The sequence below is a fragment of the Aythya marila genome (genome assembly GCF_965140915.1).
Source record: "Aythya marila genome assembly, chromosome: 9".
In the NCBI taxonomy this organism is placed as follows: Eukaryota; Metazoa; Chordata; class Aves; order Anseriformes; family Anatidae; genus Aythya; species Aythya marila.
The window spans coordinates 14,694,134-14,711,779 of record NC_139050.1 but is presented as its reverse complement, the minus strand read 5'-3'; the positions used below and the strand labels follow the sequence as shown (position 1 = coordinate 14,711,779).

General features: G+C 51.3%; 1 protein-coding gene across 3 annotated transcripts in view; it reads right to left on the bottom strand.

Moving 5' to 3' along the window:
• Positions 1 to 17,646, bottom strand: part of FGF12 (fibroblast growth factor 12) — a 205,963-nt gene that overhangs the window by 91,223 nt on the left and 97,094 nt on the right. Inside the window, exon 1 of one of the 3 annotated variants that reach the window (XM_082767168.1) lies at positions 3,134 to 4,111. The exons of the other annotated variants lie outside the window; for them this stretch is intronic. Coding sequence (XP_082623294.1) covers positions 3,134 to 3,332 — 199 coding nt within the window. The 5' untranslated portion in view covers positions 3,333 to 4,111. Of the gene's footprint in view, positions 1 to 3,133; positions 4,112 to 17,646 lie in introns of those variants that run through there. 3 annotated transcript variants of the gene reach the window in all.

The window sequence follows — 17,646 nt, the reverse complement described above, 5'->3', positions numbered from 1 at the left end:
GCTGGTTTTACAGCACGGCTGACAAACGAGGTGCCTCTGCAGCCTGTTTTCCCTAGGCGTGGATAGCTTTGGTTATACAAGATGTCCCTGCATGGACCTGCTCCCCCACAGCTTCCCAAAGCCCGTGATTACTCATGCCCACCCTGAGCTTCTCCCAGATGCCAGCTCTCCCTTCCCGTACCGGAGCGGGAGAATTTCATCCTCTCTTTGCACGCGCTGTGAAGCGGAGCACAGGGTGTCAGCTCTGCTTGCACCCATCCTTACGGAGTGTTTTGGTTAGGGCACCGAGCTGCACATCACAAACATTTAACCGATGTAAGCTCCCAGCACTGCTTCCACAAAAGCAAAGAGCAGAGGGGACACGAGCCCCGCCAGATTCCATTTCTCCAGTGGTGCACGTTGCTGCTGCCCACCCCATCGCCATCTCATGAGCAGTGGGTTGCCCAAAGCGTGGCGTGCTGGAAGGAGCATCGGGAATTAGGTCTCTGTGTCAGGGAACTGCCCCGTGCCTTGGTTTCACCACCTGTAAAATGGGGAGAACGCTCTCCATTTGGTAGAGCCCGTTGGGTACTATAGATGTAAACCACTTTGTGAAAGCTACGGATTTGGTCGGTTACTCCCTCCAGCTGTAAAGCAAGGTCACGTTTCAAAAGGCACCAACAGCTCCCCTCGCAGTGTACCACTTCCAAACGGGATTTTAGCCCTTGCGAACGCACATGGTTCTCACGTTCCTCTCACTCTTCGGAAGTACTGAGCCAGCATATCATTAAGCACACATAATCACTGGGGTTGTGGGTCACTGCACAATGTATGCACATCCCTTAAACCCGTTCCTATTCATTTGCATGTCATTTTCTATGCACGAGAGTGACTCTGCAATGAATAAGTAATCGGCACAATACACTCCCTGAATAAACAATCTGAGCAGCAGCAAACCCGGCGGCACGCTGCCTCCTGGGCAGCACACCTGAGTGCAGGAGCAAGGTGGAACGCTGAAACAAACCTCAGCTTAAAAGGCTGATAGAGGGAACTAAAGTAGGAATTGTCGATAGCTTATTAAAAGCCAGTTGACATTTTAAAGCAAATTAATTTCTCTTCATTTTAAATTTTATCAAATGAATACAGTGCTGGTTACAAGTGATTGACTGACAGCCTGAAGACCGAACAGCTCTATTTTTACAGCACTGACTAGCATTGATCCTTCTTCTGAGTCAATAAAAAGTCTTCTTTAAATCACTCTGGTGTATAACTTACTAAACACCTTCCTTAGCAAGACAGTCCATGCAAGTCGAGGGAGTTCTTAGATTTCAGCGATTCTTTGCAGGCATTCAGTGGATCCAAGGGAAGCAGAACTGGACCCGTGCAGCTGGGAGCACTGTGGTAGGACCCATAAAAAGACTCAGCACCCACATCCTACTGCAAAAGTCACGCAAACTGTAATGTGACAAAGCACCTTGGTATCTAGGAAGCAGGTCTGGACTTCCCACCCGCTCACTCCTTGGCCTGAGAGACATCACTCAATAGCAAATGGAGATGGAGAGGAACAAGAAAATATTTCATCAGTGAGACTCCCAGGTCCCAGTCTTGATCCTACAAAGAGTGATTCCTGAGACAAAATGACACCACTTTTTGGGCAAGAGCCATTTTTTGGTCTGGACTCACAGGGTAATTAATATAGAGGATGGCCCAGCAGGCCACCACTCACCATAATATGAGGGGAAAAAAAGGCAACGCGTTTTTTTCCCTTTGAATATGGCAAGCCTCAAAACATTTCAGATATTTTACAGCCTCTTTTGGTAATTGCTTTAAAACAGACTGCTAAAAGAGTCTGTTTTTCATAGCATAGCCCATTGCAAGTCTTGAAGCATTTGGCTAGCTAAATGCAATCCCTGCCCCACCGCCTGTGCACCAGGGATGCTGACAGCAATGCAACACCATAATTTTCTTTCCTCTTTACTGACAACAGCAAGAGTAAGTGACCTTCCACGGTGAGAGGCTTTCCCCGTTTTTGTTTCTCCCTTGAGTGCAGGTCAAATACCTCAATCCACAGACCAGAAGAGCTGCCATCAGCTAGCTCTGACACCTTCCTGCAGTCGTGGCTGAAAGACTTCAGATATGGAAATAAGACTTCATGAACAGATTAATCAACAAAATATTAATGTATAGGGGAAGCATGGAAGGATTGCACAAGCTGATGGCACATCGTAAGAGATGAGTAAACAAGCATCGCCACCTTTTAACCACGATACTAACAAACACCAGAGAAAAGTACCTGTTCAAAGCAGCTTCTCAAATCATTCTGTGTTGGTTTTGTTTCTTTACCTTAGAGGTGGTTTATAGTAGCAGAAAAATAGAGGAAGAAGTAAATAATAATCCCACTGAGAAACCACGAAGGGCCTTCTCCTTCCAGCTACTGAGTTCTCACGCCTACCAAGGACACCTGAGAGCACAGAGCAGCGCTCGGAACCGAAACTGTGGGTGGTGGTGGGACTTCATCATGGAAATGTGAGCAACACGTACACCAGGGCTGAAGTTCTCCACAAGGAAGCGAGATCAACCACGCACACACACACGCACAGAAGGATAAAGGAAAGCAAGGAAGAAAAGATGACCCCAAAATGCATTTCTAGGTCCTCACAAGCTCAGTATTAGGTGCAACAATCATGCAGCTGCCATCTGGAAAGCTTTCCGAGCTAATGAAATTCCCTATGCAACTCCGCTCAAGAAGTAGCACTTGATGGATCTAGTTATCAAATGGCCACGATTCTAATTGATCCTCAGCTCATCGATTTCCTTGTCACTATGCAGAAATTAAGAGCAGGCTGTTGAAAAAGCGCACCTACGGGGAGGTGGAAAAATCCAGTCCTGGGAGAGGCCACCCCGACCCAGCCGCCGGCTCTGTCTTGCCGGAGGACCCCCAGCGTTCGCAGTCGGGGCAGAGGCGGAGGGATGCTCGGAGGGATGCTCGCAGGGGCTCGGGGAGGAGATGCGCCAGGACCCGGGTGAAAGTTGGGCGCGGAGCGAGCCCGTCCCCAGCCGGAGAGGTGAGAGCCCCCACCCCGGGAGCTGCCGGCTCCGGGGGCTGCCCCCCGCCTCGGAGCGGGTCCCCAGGGCCCCGACCCTCTGTACTCACCCGGTCTCCTCCTCACCGGCCTTTTCCTGCCGCTGCAGAAGCGCACTTTGCTGAAGACCCCCAGGACGTGCCTCTCGCAGAGGGAGCGCCCGTCCTTGCTGGGGCTGGAGCGGCGCTTGGAGGCGGACACCCGGTCGCTGTTGGACTCCCTCGCCTGCCGCTTCTGCCGGATCAACGAGCTGGCGATAGCCGCTGCCATCGCCGCTCATGGGCCCCCCGCGCCTCGCCAAAGCCGCTCCGCTCCGGGGGGGCGCCGCCGGGGCTGGCCGGGCGCGCTGCGCCCCTCGCCCCCGGGGAGGGGGAAAGGGGACCGGGGGCGCCCCGCTTAAAGCGCTGCGGCGCCGAGTCCCGGCAGCGGGGAGGGCTCAGCCGGCCAGGCGGAGCAGGGAGCCCGGACTAACAACCATGGCCGGCCGCCGGACCCCGCCGCCCATGGGGTTGCTGTCCCCGGAGAGCGCAAAGCCCGCTGCGGGAGGGTCGGCGGCGAAGCCCCCCCGGGTGAGGCGGGCGGGCAGGCAGCGCCCCCGCGCCTTGGAAATCCGGGAGGCGGCCGACCCGCTTGCAAAGGTCCGTCGGAGGCAGCTGGGGCCGAATCGGGGGAGCGAGGGGGGGGGCGCGGAGGATCCCAAGGGTTGGGGGGAAAAGTCAGAGCCCCCCCGGCCCGCGGCCGGCCCCGGCCCCAGCACGGCGGCTCCCGGGCGCGCACATGGCCGCGGCTCCGCTCCCGGGCTCAGGGCGAGCCGCGCTGCATCTCTGCTCGCACTCCTCCTCTTCCTCTTCTTTTTTTTTTTTTTTTTTTCCCCCCTCCCCACTCCGCTGGCGGAGAGGGGAAGGAAAAGCAGCCCCAAAGGAAAAATAAAAAATAAATAAAAATAAAGAAGAAGCACCAGGCCGGCGTAGAAATAAATAATAATATAATAAAAAAAAAGAAGGCAATGCAATCAAATTAATTAAAAAAAAAAAAAAGCGTCCCGGCTGGCGGGTGCGGGCTCACATCGCCGCAGCTCGGCGGCCCGGGCTCACACCGCCATGGCTGGCGCAGCTCCCCCGGCCCTGCTCGCCGCCTGTGCCCGGGCAGCGGGGCTGTCCCCGCCGCCAGCGCCCCGCATCGTCCGGCCCGGCGGGGGGCTGCGGCCGCTCGGCACCGGGGCGGCCCCGGGCCCGGCTGCAGCGGCAGGAGGAGCGATGCGAGGACGAGGAGGAGGAGGAGGAAGAAGAGGAGGAGGAGGAGGAGGAGGGCGGGGGGTGCGGCTGCCGCTCCGCGCGGGGCTCAGGATGCTCCGCGGGGCCGCCCGACGGCGGCGGGGCGAGGAGGAGCCGCGCCGTGCTCGCCGCTCGCCCGCATCCTTCGGTCCGGCAGCGAGGAATAACGGGGAGGGGGGAGCCGGGGGGAGGAGAGGAGAGAGGGGAAGGAGGGGCCGGGGAAGCCCCCCCCGGACGCCCACGCCGAGCGGGGCCGCTGCCAAAGCGGCGGGGAGCTCCGCAGCCCCGCGGCGGCTGAAGGTGGAGTGGGGGGGGGGGGGATCGGTACCGACCGGGGGCTGGGGGAGAATTGCAGCTGCTCCCGCTCGCCCTCCTCCTCCTCCTCCTCCTCCTCCTCTACGCAATCCTACGTGATCGAGGTTCGGATGAGAAAAAAAAGCTCGCAGGCAGAGCGAGCAGACTGCAGCTCCGCGCCGCCTCTGCCCCTCCGGCCGGGCAGCCCCCGGGAGCCCCCCACCCCCCGGCCGCCCCCGCCGGGCTTCCCCCGAGCAGCCAGCGGCGTGCGGCCACCCCCAGCATCTCCTCGGCCGCTGCCGAAGGCTCCCGAGAGCCCAGCCCCGAGCAGCTCCGCGGCTTTCCCCGGGCAGGCGGAGAGCGGCAGCAGCCCCCGGCTCCCCGGGGCTGCCTCTGCCGCCAGGGGTCCCAAGGCAGAGCGCAGCTTTGGAGCAGGAGCTGCGCTGCTCGGGGCACCCCCAGCCCCTGTCTGCAGCCTGTAGGCTGCACCGAACTAAACCGAAGGTGCAGAAGCCCCTGGTCATCCACGTCAGTGACTGCTGTGGCTGCCACAAGGATGGTGGCTCACCAGATTTCAGGTCCGAGTATCAGCTAGCACGGCTACGTGCAGAAGGCACCTGGAAGCTGGAAGACACTTGGGGGAGCACGGAGAGGGGATCTCAGCTGCCCCAGGTGCACACCCAGACCAGAAGCCGTGGGGTGAAGCACTTATCTGGTGGAAGAGGGCACTTTAAACCAACTGGGGACACCCCCTGGGAATTACCAACTTCAGCAAAATAATCTGTGTCACTACTTGGCGACAAGAACGTCAGCTCTAAACTATTGTAATACATGGGGAAAAAAGGCAAGCGAAACCTCCACCCATTGTGACCACAAAGATTAGCCAAACTCTAGCATTAATTCCTGATTTTCACTCTTAATCGTGCGCATGCCAACACGAGGTGGAATCGGGTTCTCCCAGGGAGAACAGGGGAGGAAGATATTCAAAACCATTTGGGAGATATAAATGTCTGGCTGTTGATCTCCTTTTAACCGCTGCCAACTTTTTGGAGCAGATTTCACTGTCCCAATCAATAAAGATTTTTCTTCCCTTTCCTGTAACTAAAATGCTTCGTATTTTAATTTTCTCTGCTGGATTATTTCACTTGACATCAAAGAGTGTTGCAGTACAAGGTACAGGCATGGCCTAAAGAAAGCTGTTTGCAATCAGAGAATCACTGCCTGAACTGCCAGTGAATTATCCAAAGCTTCATCTTCAAAGGATGTGAGCAAATCTGATATCTTCCCAAGAAAGAGGTTTTCCATCTCTATACGAAGATACTTTCTGCCTGTAGTCTTCAAATCTCTGGTAAAAGAATGCCGTTTTATCCCCCGCTGTATTAGATAAGTTTCACTTACTTTGTCATGCGACTCATTTGTTTTCTCGTGTAGCTGCAAACGAAAAGCAGCAGCTCTACACTTAAAAATGATCCTAATCGGCGACAAAGCTGGTCACAGGTTCTCCTGGTGATTTGTGGGTCTGAAAAGAGTGCTGCTGCAACCCTGAGAAGAAATGCTTCTCCCAGGTCTCTCTGCCTCTGCAGTGATGGAATTAAATTAAAGTTGAGCTTGTGAAACTGAATATAGTATTGCATTTGCTAACACACAGGTCTGTCTTTATTTATAGATGGCCAAGTAGTCCACAGGGTTTGGTTCTCAGTGCAGGCACGGCGCCATGAACTCCTGGTGACATTACTGGCATGCGCATCTGCTCTGCACCACTCTGGATCCCGCCCCAGCTTCACAACATTTGCTGAGCAGCCCATGCTTTCACAAAGATGGAGCAAGCCCAGAGCGGTCTCGAGCCAGAGAACCAAAGGCCAATCTCATCATGTCCCTGCACTGTCATTCTTGCAGGTGAAATGTGTTATCTTGGGTGGGCTGCCAAGCAAAACAGACAAGCCTCTCATGCCTTGTACCCTGCCAGCAGAAGTTCTCTCCTCCAACTTCCAGTTGGGTGAACGGAGCTGCAACCATCTCCATCCATCTCCACCTGCAGCAGCTTTGAGGGTGGTGCAGCACTCACTGCTCCACGAGCCAGTGCCGAAGGCAGGGGCTGCGTCCCTCCCTGCTGCCAGTGGAGCTTGAATTGTTTGAGCAAACTGGGCCAATGGGGCATTTTTCCTTAAGGCACATCGTTTTTTATATATCTCTCTGTCCACATCGTTTTATCTCTCTATAAAAACACTAATAGAATATTAATATCCCGTATTATGTAATTATTAAGGCAGTTCCTCTCCCCTGCCTCTTCTCCCCTGGGCTCCCTCCTCACTTCCAGTCCCAGCCCAGGAAGCCGCGCAGCCTGCACTCTGAAGAGGGAAGGAGAGAACAGCACCCATTCATAAAATGAACAAGCAAGATCATGTTTTGATCACGGTGGAGAGAGACCCCAATACTCCTACAGTTTGTGGAGAAAGGCCCCATCCCGCACACAGGAGCAAGCAGAGGGTCAGGCTGCCCACGCTGCTGGAGAAGCAGACTGCCGGTGCTTATTAAACACCAGTAATTCTGCACCCTGAGCTCAAAGGAGGCTAGGCATTAGGCACGGGCTGTGGAAGGAGGCCAACATAAACATTTCAACATTTCACTGTCATCTCTGAGGTTTTGCTCACTGGATAAATAAACTCTTCTCTCCTCAGTACTGAGGTTTAAAATGAAGACCTAGATGAATGTCAGGGCTTTGGTGGCTTGAGCAGAGAAGAGATCTAGAATTGCCTTCCCTTACCTTCCTAAACAGAATGATCTATCTAGGTCAAAACGGAGGTTACTGGCATCTTTCCTCAGCGAAGTGCAATAATTCCCGCAGGGCTGCTAACAGAATATCCTGTTTATTTTTCATAGAGCCTTCAAAAGCCATGGGTTACGTTCTGTAGATTCAGTCATTAGACAGATCTCTGTTTTACTAATTCTGTACACAGGGAGATAACTACAGATAGAAATGTATGCTTTTTTTTTTCTTTTTCCCCTCTCTTTTTTTTTTTTTTCTGCATAGCTACTGAAAATGCATGCACGAAAGTTAAGGAAGAGATTTAAATTTAATGCTACTTTAAAATGTATAAGTGCGTTTCTGTAGCTGAATGGGGAAAAGAATGACACCCATGCCTGGCCAGTAATTCTGAATGGCCTAATTCACCATTTCAGAGCAGCATAGCAACAAAGCTCTTCCAATAGGAAAGCGCCGCTCGGTTTGAAAGTCTGCATGCAGCCACCTTTTAAGAATTGTACCCAATTTCCACACTGGGTAAATTACATCTAAAATATGTGCTTTGTCAGGTCTGCTTATTAAGTGGAATTAAGCCCATATCCATGTTTTATTAACTTTATTCTTTACAAGGTAGCCCTTCGCTGCGTGTCTAGCATAATTAAAATTCATGCAGCTTTGGCATTCCCCAGTCTCTCTGCGTGGGTGGACTTTTTTAAAAAAAAAACAACATGCCTGGGTAACCTGATAAGGAAAAGAAAAGATCTTACAGTATTTTGCTTGTTTTATGCTCAGGGTAATTCCGTTTACAATGCATGGCTTTATATCTATGTTTGGATGCCTAATAAGAATTCACACGGCCCCTTAAAAATCTGCTGTTCTGGGAGAGAGATCTGGCCCTAAAACAGCGGCAGAGCAGGGAAACTGGCTGGCTTTCTGGTCTTTTCTCGCACAGCTGAGTTCTGAGCTGACTAGGCCTTTTAATAAGCACAGAAGAGCCTGCATCATCTGACTGCTATATTAAAATAATTTATTTAATGGGCCCCTCACCCCCTTTTTTTGGCTTCAAAGATTCAATTAAAACCAAATTTGCAACTCATCATGAGAGTATTCATTAGCTTACGCAGTGCCTTTAGAAACAACTCCAGCCCGGGGAGAAGTTGGGCTTGGCTGTGTCTTAGAGCCAGTGGCAGGTAAGCGGTTACGCAGATTGCAGAATGAGACCACTGCTGCAAAAACTGGGCCACAAGCAGCAGCGACACAGCAAAGCCAAGTGGAGCCCAGGAAAGAAAATAGTTCTGCTTGGGTTTTATATGTTCGTATATATGGTTTTGCTTTCTAAGAGAGGATTTCTGCTTAACAAAGAAGGCTTTATTTCTCCTCAGTGACTTGTTGCCTACACCAGGTGGAGGCAGGGAATGCAAGAAAGCTTTACTTCACTGAAGGCGACTGTGGCTGTCTAGGAATGGAAATGTCTTGGTGCATTTTCCTTCAAGAAGCTGAATATTCTTTGTCTCCCAGTTTCTGGAAGCACCTGCTGAAAGTGGCAGGGAATGAGATCATCTAGGGGTGCTTCTGCTGCCTGCATCCTGCTGCAAAGGCGGTCTCCACCAGACGGACTCAAAGGGATTAGCAGCAGGGGAGGCATCTGAAACTGCTCCCACATCGGGAGAGAGCCTCACTGAAGGGTCTGCAATCAAGGAGCAGTGAAAGGAAAGGAACTGCACTTGCAGATAACCTTGTGCAGGGCAGAGCCCCTCATCCCACACAAGGGACACAGAGGCAACCAGCTGCTCTAGGCTTAGGGGCACACACCTCAGGCTGTGGGAAGAAGACCCAAGCGTTGCCTTGCCTGTACCACAGCTGCTGCATTTGAAAGACAGGACAGACCACGGCCTTCCTTCCTTCCTCCCCCTGCCTCCTCTTCCTCAGCAGGCTCCCTGCACCACCCAGCAACTCCTCCATCTGCCCCCTTGGGGACTTTTTCACCTGCAGCCACCCGCTGACAGCCCTAAGCCACAGCATCCTGCCAGGAGCTGCAGGGGGAAGGAGCATGGGGACTTCAAGTTTCACCCCAGGTCCTGCATCTGTATTCACAGCACGAGAGAAAGAGGAAGAGACCACGCACCTTGTGCTTAATGCAGAATATGATTTAGATGCTGAACCACCACAGAATCACCCCGGTCGTGGGCCTGAGACTGCACACAGAGTCCTCTTCTCTGCCTGAACAGAGGCCAAGGCCTTGGGCCGCAGGGCAGTGGCACTTTCATGAATAGAAAACTCCTCCAGCCTTCCCCATCGTGCTCTTTGAATCCTATTGAGGACAACCTACAGGCTGCAGCCCATTTCAACCCACACTTTCGACACCGTGAGAGGTGCCCGCTTCCCTGAGGTGCTGTGCTGTGGCTGGGGAGGGGACCGTGGCCCCGCGGCCCAGTTTCAGGCCCAAGGCTAAGGTGCTGCTCACGTTTCTCCCCTCCCTGTGGGGAAGAAGAGCTGCTCACACCATGAAACCTCCTCACGTTGTAACCATGCAGCCAAACACCACCTCCAACCAAAACTGTTCTCAAAACAGTTGGGGAAAAGCCTTTCAATTCAAAGTTTCTGTGAAGCTGACTTTGCTGAAAGTCAAACAGAGCCTCCCTGATTAGATCTTGGCTGAGGCAAAACAGCCCAATGATGTGATTGAGAATGATAAAAAGAAGGGAGGGAGAACAAAACCCCCATTGCATTCCTCCAGCAGTGCTGTGGGACCATCTGCTCCCCAGCAAGTCAAGGCTTGGTGGCATCAACCTCGTTAATGCGTGTGTGGCACTGGCATAGGCCAAGATGGGGAGGAAGGGAGCAAAGCTGTCAAGGAGAACTAACAAACTCTCTCCAGCCCCATAAATCTCTCTATCCGCACATAATGGATTCTGACAGATCGAAAGAAGCCTTGGAAAGTTCCCTGACCCCAAACTTGGCTTGTCTCACAGCCTAAGCTAGGTGGGATCTCTAATCCTGCCGTGTTGGGAGAGCCGTGCTTCAAAGGGGCAGCTGCCTGCTCTGACACTCGGCAAAGACTCCTTGCAGCTCAGAGAGCTCACGGGAGATGCAGCGGCTCAGACAAACCCTGGTACTCCCACTGCCATCAAGCTCTGCAGAGCAGGAGTGCTGGGCCATTAATCCTGCCCGCAGGATGCTTCTGAAGTTACACGCATCCAGATTGCATCTTATTTAACCAAACCTGCTTATTTCTCCCACATCCTGCAAAGGCATTCTCAGCACTACATGTAAATAAGAGATTACAATTGTCATACAGACAGGACGAGGCTTGAAGACTCCCACATTCCCTGGTGTCCTAAAACGCCACATAACGACGACCTAGGTGAATACATCACTTCCCCCACATACCTCCCTGCCTCAAAACACACCTCTTGCTATTTGTTTTGCCATTTATTTCCCTCCCCAGCAGTAAATCAACTTTTCCATCTCCCCAGTAAAATGAAATCCCATATCTTCTCTCCCCTGAGTCTCACAAACAGTTATTGCAATCCAGACAACAATAAAGATATCAGTAGCCTGGAAGCAAATCTAAGTTTGCCAAGGATGCAAAGACTAATGCAGCTGTAATTAATGATCGCAGCAGGTCTGGTGAAGGGACAAACCCGAAGTGACCGGGAAACAGAGTGCATTCAAACAAGTTTCATTTTAATGCAGACAGAACAAACCACTGGGGACAAAGAGTGCAGGCTGTATTACTTCAAAACTGGGCACACTTTTCCAGAAGGCAGTGGCTCTGGAACTGCGAGCCATGAGAGATATATGACTGAGCAGGAGCTCTCTCTGCAGGACTGCAGCTGAGAGAGCCCAAGCCACCCTGGGGTGCCCCAGCAGAGCAATGTGGAGCAGAAGCAGAAATGCTGTTCCAGTTGTACCCAATTCTGCAAACACCCTTAAGGCAGAAGACACAAAGTCTGGTGGCCAGCTGATTCTTGTTGATCTGCTGTACTCAGTCTGGTGATACTGTGGCCACTGATAGTTTGCTGTTGCTGAAAGACTGGCCATGGGAGGAAAATGTTTGAGGCACTCTGCATCCAAAAGAATGACAGAGAGGACTTGGCCCTGACTGATAAATCTCTCACCTCTCAGTAAGAACATTTTGAAAACAAGGGACTCTTCAATCCAGCAAAGTCAGGATGAGATCCGGAGGCTATAAGTCAAGGCAAGGCTCGTATTTATTGTTAATAGCAAAGGTAATTCATCAAGAGAATGATATGGCAAGAGTTGTGATGGATTCTCTATCGTTTTATCCTAAGAGTCAACCTCTTTCAAAAATAGATGAGCTGATATCATAGCACACAAGGTACAAAGGACCCTGGAGAGGTCACCCCTGCACCATGCCAGCAGCGCCTTCATCACCGCTGACAAGGTTGGTCTGAGCCCTGCTGAGGGACCTGCAGCAGTGGAAATCCCACAGCTCCCTTGGGAACATGGCTCTGCACCACCCTCAGCCGGGAACGGCTCTTCCTAACCTCTCATCCAGATCTCACTTCTCTAGAAGTTTCTTGCCCTATTGATATTCCTGTCACAGAGGACTTCCTGGGCTTGCTCTGTGCAGTCTGGACTCGAGTAACGCAGGAGACCAGGCTGTGCAACCACAAATAGTCCTTTCCTCCTGACCTCTGGGACTCGCCTAGTGCCAGAACTAATATGAACAGAAAGCCACTTTGCAGAAAACCTTGAGGTTTCAAAGCTATGTCTGTTCCCCACAAGGAATGAAAATGAGACCTTCCAGAGCTCAATGTGAAATGTCAGAGGAACGAGAAAGCACAGTGCTGCGGGGGAGCTGGTGGCCACACCACCCTCAAGACCAGGACTCACATCTCTGCTTCTGCACAAGGCAGAGCAGTGCCATGAAATCCAGTCTTTAAATCCCTGTGCAGTGGATTTTTATTTATTTTTTTTGAAATTACTATTTCCTTTCTCCCTCCCACAGTTTTGATAAAGTGGCATTTTTGAAGGGAAAAAAAGCTCCATTACCAGTTGTTTGGCTGCTCTTTCTACAGCCATCCATCACAGCCTCTCAACCTATAGCACTCAGACGTGTCGCCTTCCCATGAATTGCATCCTTGGCCTTTTCTGCCCTCAGACTGCTGAACTCCAGAAGTACTTGAAGCAGAAGCGACCCTGTACCCTTGCTTCCTTTATTTGTACCATCTCTACAGCTCACCTTGGGCAAGGATTTCCCATACTGTGCGATTTCTTTCCTCCTCTCTGTTTGGCTATCTGTTCTTGCTTGCCTGTCTTCCCTCCGTGTGTACGTTTTTCTCACTTCAGGGAAAGAGCTAGAGTTTCTTTAGTCTTATTCCACTGATTAACACAAAACACATTATTCAGTTAAAGGGCTGTTAGAGCCCTCATACAGACAAGCCATTGATTGAATTTGGGGTGCAGAGACTACCCCCAAGAAACAGCAGAAATAACTGGAGAGACCAATGCCCTTCTACCAAGCATGGACAAACAGGCGATGGGTCCTGCTTACCCACCAAAGTCCTGTCCTAAAGCCTCCCCTCTTGAAAACAGCTGGGATGAGAGCACAAGAACCCCTGAGTTTCCCTTTCTAACACCACAAAGAGGGCTGCAAAATTGGGAGCTCTCTTTTCCCCAGCCGTCCTCCCCCATTCTCCTTCCCCACCGCCCCAGGCACTGTCAGCTGCCCCCCTCATGGCACCCAGCACAGTGGCCATGACCCATCCTTGGGGCTGGCCCCAGGGCATTTGGAGGAGCCTGTGGGCACTGGAGGGGCAGCAAGGGCACGGGGCAGCCTCTAGGGATGTGACGAGCTGGCAAGGCAGCCAGCAGCACTCCAACTAAAGGTGCTGTAGCGCTGCCAAGTGTTGTCAGATGCAGGGAAACTCACAACAAGAGCTTTCATCTTTCATTATGATTGAAGGCGTCTGCTCTGGCCTGTTGGAAATGTCGTCTTCTGGGATGCTGTGGGCTCACCAAAGTTCACGCAAGGTGGTATGAACCAGGGGGCAAGTTATTTGTGTTTCTTCCTGCAAAAGCTTCTCCACAAGATTAGCTGTGCTTGTGATTGGAAATTGTATGAGTGTGGGGGTGGGGAGTCTAAATTAAAAGCCACTTAAGTGGGTGCTTGAGTAATTATTGGGAGGCTTCTGAAGAGACATTTTTTCAGTAATTAAGGAGAACATGGCTTTGGGCTGGGTACAGGTGGCAATATGGCAGCTGACATCAGCAGCACCCCATGCAGGGCTGACCAGCTACCCATTAACCACACAGATGTGCAGGGATTTCCTGCCCAAAGAGCATCCTTCAGAGTTGAAAGAGGGCCAGGGCAACAGAGAAAGGGAACTGCTAGTTTCATACTCAGATCCTCTCCACCAGGGATGCACAACGTGTTTTTTATAAGGCTCCCTAACTCCCGAGGCCCCTGTTCCTCAGCAGGTGTGGATCCTGTTGCTGCCTCTGTCTACAGCAGCTCCAGGGGCCCTGAATCCCTGGAAAACCTCCCCATCCAAGGGAGCTGAGGCAGAACATGCTGGCTCATTCCAGCCTTGAGGATGGTTGGCTTATGCCTCCACCAGCAGCATGAGCAGGTCAGGTGTGAGACTGGCTCCAAGGCTGCTCTCTCTCTGGCTTGTTTTCTAAAGCCTCACGCAGGCTTTGTCTCCCATTTGCTTGGCTTTGGGGATTTTCCTGTTTTTTAAAGAATGTCCAAAATATGTGCTCCCTTCTCAGTGCTGGGAGAAGCACATTGTTTCTTCACCCTGCTACGGCAGGTGCTTCCAGAAACTGGTGCATCTGATACCTCTCCAGCCCACCTCAAACGCTGCCAACTGTGGGGTTCAAAAAAAGGTGCCCTCGTATAAAAAGGCGGATGTGACAGTGAAGTGACTGAGCAACAGAGACACCTCTAACCCTGCAGCAACTTCCTCAGGCACTTAGGAAATTAAGTCTGAAGATCTGGAGCTACCAGGACAGTGTCTGCCTCCTCATTAACGATGCAGGTAAAGAAGCTCAAAGACGGGAGCAGCAAAAGGAACGTATGCAACGCAAACATGTCCTTGTGACGGAGCATATTTCATAGACACTTCATTACCTTCAACAACTTTCAGGTCCTTGCTTATTCTCTAGCAAGTCTCAACTGTCACAAGCCAAAAACCGCAGGCTGGGATGATCAAAACGGACAGCATGAAGACGGCTTCCAGACCTGACGATGCTCCAGGGATCCCTCTGCGAGCTGAGGGATCTACTCCCAGCCCTGTGTGCTACCAAAGCTCCATGAACTTGGGGCATGCGAGACACCCCAGTGCTGCAGGCACCAGCTCTCACCCCAATTAGACATGCCAGACAGACTGCTGCAATGTTCCCCTTCAAAAACCAGCCAGCACGAGGAGGCGGGCACGAGGCAATCATTCTAGAGAAAGCCACACACTACTCCCTGCCTTGTTATTTTATACCTCCAGCAACTGATGCACGCCTCTCGCTTTTCTTTCTTGACCCCTGGCACCACAGTGGGTCTGAAAAGTCTTCTTTCTGTTGCTATTTATCTAAACTATTTCACACGGACTCTGTCAGCTCAAATTTGGCCTAGCTTCTCAATTTTGTGAAAAAAAATGAGCATTTATAACCCTTCAATCAAACAGAAAACATGCCCGTAACGTTACACAGCTTGAATGAAAGCTTTTCTTTTTAAAACAAAGGATGTTCCCTTGTGTTGCTTGAAACCCTGGCACCAGAGCAATTAAGAAAGTGAAACTGGCTACAAACTAAAGTAGAATGGACATGTTTCATAGATCTTCATTGCCCAGGCAGAAGGAAATGTAAACAGGGCATAAATTACAGCAGCCAGAGGACAGATAAGCTGAAGGACAATGCTGGCACAAGAGCAAACGGGCAGAAACTGGCCAAGAATAAATTTAGACTAGAAATTAGACGTGGTTTCTAGCTATCAGAGGAATAAGGCACTTCCAAGAGGACTCGTGGGCACATCTCCACTCTCATCCTGCCCCCTTGTTTTTGCACACATTTGTGGAAAGATGACAAGGCACAGCCTGCAATACCAGAAGCCAGGAGACCCTTCCTCTCATCTGCAGCAACAATAGCTTTGGTCTTTATCAAGCCCCTTTTTAAGGCTCTAAGAGCAGGGAGACATTTGATATATGCTCAATATGTTTTTTAAACGAGCACTGTCCCCTTAACCTTTGCTAATTGTTCCATCTTAAAATATATCTGTCCTAATGGCCTTTCTCATTTAACTGATGAATTAAAATAAGCGGCGGCAATTATTGAGTGTTTTTATTTAGTGGTGTCATTAAACAAAGCGCAGGAAAATAAGATCCCATAAAACACAACCGATGTTATGCAAGTGTTGTTAGGGATGCAGTGACAGGAGGGTACTCAGTCAAGTGTTTATATCGTTACTATCATTCAGACAGCGGCTCAAAAGCTTATCTAATTTGAAAGCCACTCCTGCGGATCTTTGCTATCGATCGGCGCCGGCTGCAGGGCCGCTGCTTGCCACCAGCTCACCCCAGGATGGGGAGGATGCCAGGCAGGACCCTCCCATCTGAATGTCTGCTCTGCTTGCTGGGCACCCTGGGCATCCAGTGTCAGCTGGGGCAGGGGGCGTTCTGCTGGACTGGGTGACTCGAGGAGAGAAATAGCTTCAGGGATATAAACTGTGCCCTCGGAGAGCTGGTGGAGCCTCCAGCCTCAGGCAGCAGCCTGCCCAGAGCCCAAATGTGATTTTTCCTCCACCACTTCAGTTGCAAGCGCTGCTTCAGGGACTGTCTGCACGGGGTCCCTCGCTCCTCTGAAAGCCACAACAGCTCCATCAGCCCCTTGCAAAGCCAGGCAGTGTCACCTTCTGCATTAGGTGGTCCCCTTCACCTGTGCGACACGCAGGGCTGCATGGGCTAAAGGAGCAGGTGAGCTGCGTTCGTGGACAGCTCACAGCAGGAGCCCTGGTGACCTGCCAGGGCCGCTGTCTCCCCTCTTCCCCACTACTCAGCCTAAGGAAAACTTATGCTTATGCCTGTAATTTCTGCACCCAAGTGCTACATCGCCAGCCAATGCTGTTTAGAAATGAATTGCTGCTGCATAATGTAGGGCAGAACAACAAATACACATTAGCTACATATCACAAATCAGATAATTACCAGCCGAGATATTCGTACGCGTGTTCAACCTCTTACACAGTGTAATAGGACACTATCAAAATAGAGTTCGCATTACAATGACAGTTTTGGCTTCTAGCACTTTGGCTTTTATTGTAATAAATTCTAATTTTCTGATTTTTATCTGCTGCCTTCCCCCCCTGCTTCTGGTGGCACAGGAATTATGATTATGCCAGCTCTAAACCCAGACTGGCTGATCTTAGAGCAGGCTTTCTGCCTGATTCACTAGCACGGCACTGAAGCATTTAGGACACGACCATTGCAGACCATCCTCAATGCCAAGGGCAAAGCACCACAGCAGCAGGCTCGGTGCTGCACCCAGGTCCACCACCGCCCCGCAGTGACCACTGGTGCTCCTCCTGCCCACGCTTCCAATTCCTCCCATCCATAACCGAGGGTGATGATAATGCTTTTGTGAGCCTTCGCCACAGGAAAACTCACAAAGAAACGTTCCTGGAGGTGTCAGGAAGGGCCCCCCATTGTAAAGGACCAGCACACCCCTCTGCTGACACATCTCTGCCTGCCGGCTCAGCTCCTCTGCACCACGAGCTGTGACCCCCTCGTATTTTACCTCCCCCTGCGAGGCTGTAAAGGGAACGCCTGGCCCCGCTGCTGCAGAGCAGCCTTCAGCCTCCCCCCCGCCACACTCATCCCCTCGCTGCCTGTTTCAGCAGATTTACAGCTCGCAGGATGTCGGTGGCACTGCTGGAAATGACAAGGTTGCCACCTTGCTCCACCAGGACTTCAATGTTTAGCACCACGGTCCCTCTGCAAGCAGAACAAAGATGCGAGAGCTCGGCAGCCCCAAAGCGGGGAGGATGACAGAGGTGCCAAGCAAGGCTTTGTTTTGCTTAATCTTGTTTCTTTTCCAGGTTATTTAACCCTTAAAAGATTAATTTGGTGAAAAACCCAAATTTTTAAAACTTCCACTGTATTTTTGGGGGGAGGGGGATTGCAAAGTATCCCAGAACTTGATTTGTCTCCCAAGCACAATTACAGAATTGTTTGGAGCAGCATAGGACACCTCAGATTACAAATTCAGGTATTTTTTCAAAAACAGTGATCAGAACTCATTTTGCCTCTAAATCCAA